General features: G+C 36.7%; 1 protein-coding gene across 1 annotated transcript; it reads right to left on the bottom strand.

The window, feature by feature from the left end:
• Positions 1–203: 203 nt before the first annotated feature.
• LOC109487996 (11-beta-hydroxysteroid dehydrogenase-like 4A) lies at positions 204–4,705 on the bottom strand (the record flags this gene model as incomplete). The annotated part of the gene is made up of 5 exons (XM_019792138.1): positions 4,675–4,705; positions 3,768–3,907; positions 3,383–3,475; positions 2,768–2,909; positions 204–244 (listed from the first exon to the last, which is right to left on the bottom strand). Coding segments are annotated over exons 1-5 (447 nt in total), but the record flags the coding sequence as incomplete, so codon positions are not given.
• Between the last annotated feature and the right edge of the window lie 334 nt (positions 4,706–5,039).

The following is a 5,039-nucleotide window of genomic DNA, read 5'->3' as shown; positions in this document are numbered from 1 at the left end:
CATAAAATTAAGTCTTGTGGCCTAAGAACATGTATTTACATCTTAACACGTGTTGACCTTTACCCGTGTTAACAGGTAAGAAAATTAATACAACCTCTTTCTAAAAAACGAGTTAACACCTCTCTATCTCATTTTTCACTGGCTGTAGATGGAGAAGTTCGGAAAGCTAAGGTCACATGGACTTGACAGAGAAACAAACTTACCGATCGTATCCCATTAACGCTGGACACATTCACAATGGCCCCTGTAAGGGACAAAAGGTTGAAAGTGTATTTATATATTTATATATTTATATATTTATATATTTATATATTTATATATTTATATATTTATATATTTATATATTTATATATTTATATATTTATATATTTATATATTTATATATTTATATATTTATATATTTATATATTTATATATTTATATATTTATATATTCATATATTCATATATTCATATATTCATATATTCATATATTCATATATTCATATATTCATATATCTATTTATTTGTTTATTTGTTTATATATTTATTTGTTTATATATTTCTTTCTTTATATAGCAAGTGGCCCGCGTACTTTTTCAAAAGAGTAATGTCTCATGAGTATTTGTACCAAGTTTGGTGCTTGTATCACAATTTGAAAGATTCCTCCAAAATTTGATGTTATCTGCTCCACTAACATTTCTGGAAACCCTTGAGAAGACCCAGAAGACCTGTCTGCCATGGGTGGCCCTACTTTCTGTGACCCCGGGTCTCGTTCACTATACACTCGGGGGAGGAGTGCACTGTAAAATCATAAAACGATGGCAGTGCCATGCAAACAATAACCCTAACATAAACCACCGTTGCCATGGCAATGTATGTTTTCATTGCCAGTCTTGTTAACCCTAAACAGTACACCTGGGGTCCGCGCGGACCCCAGCACTATATATTCTGTAATATCTTTTTTGTTTCTAAAGATTTTTTTTGAAATTTTAGGTAATTGTCACCCACAAAGTTGTCTCTCAATACAGTGCAGAAAACTCCATTTCTACCATTTCTAAAAAAAATTATATCTGATTCGATCATAATGGATACACTGGCGTTCTTATACATTACCTTATTTCCGTTTTTATATGTTTCTGTGCACTCATCGTATGTCTACCAAGTTTTCAGAGAATGGTGTAGTAATAGAATTAAATTTTAATAACTTTGGTGTAATTAAGACGTCAGATGACGTCAGAGCTAATAATATAGTCCGCCATATTGGATTTTGACCAATGACGTCATCAAATTAGCATATTCTATGCATATTAAATGATTTAACTTATATTTAATTATGTAAGATGTTATTAATGTTGGAAAAGAAGTGTAATTATTACCTTCGCCAAGAAGGTTATGTTTTCGTAGGCGTTCGTGTGTGTGTGTGTCTGTCTGTTTGTCTGTCTGTCTGTAAACACGATAACTTGAGAAGGCTTAAATGGATTGACTTCATATTTGGTAGGTGGGTAGGTCTTGATGAGACCTCGAAATGATTAGATTTTGGGCCCCCTGGCGGCTTCTTATGGTACTGCAGCTGAACTTCCGGTTTTGATATCTCGTGATCTGGACGTGCTAGGGTCACGAAATTTGGATGGTAGGTAGGTCTTGTGCTGGGAAATAAGTGACATAGGTTTGGGCCCCCTATCGGCTTGCTCAGGAACTGCAGGGCCATTTCTTTGAAAATATTCATAAGAGGATAACTCAAGAACCGGTGGACGGATCATCATGATTTTTGTTATGTAAGTAGCTTAAGTAATGCTTGACATAATTATGCGACAATTATGCAAATCTGGACGTAATTTGCATAATTAATGAGGAAATTCGGTAAATCAGCTGCATTACATTATAGGACTATTCAAGCTTGAGACATATGTAATTGACAACGAGAAAAACACAGGCAGATATTAATTATGTAAATCAACGCTTAATTTGCATAATTAATGAGAAAATGTTATAATTCCATAATGGTAACTGCCTGGAATTTCATACTTAGGGTATTTGCAAGTTAAGTGAATGTGAACATCATTAAACATAATTTATTCAAATAAGGACCTCATTTGCATAATTTATGAGGTAATGATAGAATGGCTTTCTTTTTTAAGATAAGGCTGTCTTTTATGGATAATATGATCAACTCATATAATTCATGCAAATGAGGATCCTATTTGCATAATCAGGAGGAATAATCTTTACTTTGTCATAAAGATTAACATCATTTGGCGAAGGTATGAGATCGTGGGACTCTAGTTTAATATAAAACTCAGAAAATTTTCATGTTTAAACCAAAATTACTTCTAATTTCAAAAAAAACTGCCTGCTAGAAACCCGTTGCTATGGCAACACAAAAAAACATCAACTTACTAGTATTAAACTAATATGAACTTTTTCCAGAGACATTTTAGGATAGGTCTCCAAATTTGATACTTCTAGCGCAAGCCGTTTAGCCGCTATCTGAGATCAAAGTTGGGCCTCAAAAGCCCCTTCAGTCTGAAATGGGTTTAAAAATAGGGTATTTCTTCTTGTCTTCTTTGTCTTCACCAAAAAATAGAAAAAGTTCAAAATGTATGATATTTGTATGTAATGTGGACACAGAGGTTCCCACATCAGTTTGCAAAACAATTGAGCTGGTAGCATGTTGATAATTTCTAAAAATTAGCAAAAACTGTTCTGGGGTCCGCGCGGACCCCAGTTGTACAGATTAATCAGTCCGGGAAGGTGTTCTGTTGAGGGTTAAGTAAAACTTCAGGAACCTTTAGTTTCTGTGAGATGTGGCACACACAACTGAGTCAAGGCTACCACACTGCGCACGTTAACGTTCATCACTCTGTCATACTCCGCCATGTCTGTTGTCTCTATGGTAGCCGCGCGCTGGCTTATTCCTGCATTGTTGACCTGTATGGATATATTGACACGTAATTAAATAAAATGGTTTGCCTTTGCAAAGAAGAAAAGAATGGATCCATCACACAAAATAATAGGCAGACATATTTGGCTGATGTTTTCCAGGTTTTCCTAGTATTTTTCCTAGTATAAAGTTCTGACAAGTCATATTTTCAGGGGGGAAAAAAGAAAAAGAGGAGACATCAAAAATGCAGATATTTAATAGAATTTGCATCTAGTTCCTTTTTGGTCGAACTGCTTATTGCCATTTAATTATTGGACGAACTATAATTGCCATGCTCTCATTGGCTGAACTGCTAATTGCTATCTTTTATTGGTTGAGCTGCTCATTGCCTGCTCTCATTGGTTGAACTGCTAATCGCCATGCTCTCATTGGTTGAGCTTTATTTAATATACCATTCATTGGTTAACAGCTAATTGCGTTGTATAGCTATATTCAAAGACATCATTAGCTAGTTCCATACCAGCACATCTATCCTGCCAAACTTCTGGATAGTTTGTTCCACCAGGTTTTTCTGCACTTGTTCATCACAGATGTCTCCTGTCACCAGCAGAATCTGATTGAGAAAAATAATGTATGTTCACCAAAACAAATAAAATTAACAAAAAAACTCTGAATTTAGGAATATGAAATCATGTCGATAAGGTAATGTACCCTCTGCCAGTGACGTTCTTTCGGATAGGACGTAAAGCCGGAGGTCCCGTTTGTAATGAGAGCCACACCCTGAGCACTTTATAAAGACCACCACACGTATAAAAAGATTAGGGTTGTACTTTTAAGTACATTTAAAAAAAAAACTACCGGAGTTGGTTGTATGGAAATAAAGAAGCAACTAAACAAATAAGCACCTTGTCCTGCGGAGTCCCTGCCTCCACACAGGCCTTTGCTGTGGTCTGCAGGTTTTCCTGGTTTCTCCCAGTCAGAGCCAGGTGCGCTCCTAGCTGAGCAAATTCCACAGCTGTCCCCTTCCCGATGCCAGAACTTACACCTGGTAAAAAGAAAAAGAAAATCTTACCGTTCAGTTGTACTCTTGGGCATGTCTATTGCTTCCTGTACTAGGTTGAAGTCAGGGTCTATATTCTTCCAAAATTCTGAATTCAGTGATTTTTATGAATCCCCTGTCACAGTCAAGACCTTCCTCCAACATTGCCCCGAACACTAGCCAACCAAGATCGACTGAAGTTCGTGAGCAGCCTAGCCAGATTTAGACCATGACTACTTTAAAAATTTCTATACGAATCGGAACTAATTTGATAGAGTTAGATTATGACAAATTTAAAATATGACAAAAGTGCGGCCGTGGCTGGTGCTCTGCTGACTTGCTAAGTACATCCGAACAAACATGGCCAAACCTCTAAGTTTTGATCAATCCCAGTATGTTTTAAACATTTGAAAAATTCGGATTGATCAGCCAAATATATTGTAGCCAATATAATAATCAACAAGCGTATAAGCGATTCCACTCTACTTCTAGTGCGCTTATACAAATGACCGACTTCTGGTTGGACGAGATTGACAAGCATTAGGGTAACTTGGTAGGCGCTGTCTTGTTAGATCTTAGTGCGGCTTTTGATGTAATTAATCACGACATCTGTTTGGCCAAACTGAATAGTTATGGCTTTGCACAATCTGCCATAAACTGGACAAGAAGCTACCTAGAAAACAGAAAACAGGCAGTTTTTGTAAATGGATCTTTATCGTCATTCATAGAAACAAAATGTGGCATACCTCAGGGCAGCTGCCTCGGCCCCCTACTGTTTTGCATCTTCACAAACGACCTGCCCATGGTAACTAACCGGAGTACAGTAGTTATGTACGCAGATGATTCAACCCCATCCACATCAGCTTCTGATATAACAGGATTACAAGATTTGTCACGGATATGGGACTGGGTGAGAACAAACTAGTTCTCCACGCTCGACCTCTATGAAAAGCGGCCGAAATAGCGGCCGATTAGAGCATGTAACACAGTTACATATCGAGTTGAAATAAAGGCTCAAACAAACAAACAAACAAACAGTTCTGAACATTGGTAAAACAAAATCAATTGTCATGGGTACGCAACAGAGACTTAAAAGGGAACCAAAACTGCAACTTTCCGTTGATGGAATAAGCATTAC

This window comes from Branchiostoma belcheri, unplaced genomic scaffold (genome assembly GCF_001625305.1).
Source record: "Branchiostoma belcheri isolate BF01 breed outbred unplaced genomic scaffold, Haploidv18h27 scaffold901, whole genome shotgun sequence".
Classification (NCBI taxonomy): Eukaryota; Metazoa; Chordata; class Leptocardii; order Amphioxiformes; family Branchiostomatidae; genus Branchiostoma; species Branchiostoma belcheri.
This window is presented reverse-complemented; position numbering and strand designations above follow the sequence as displayed.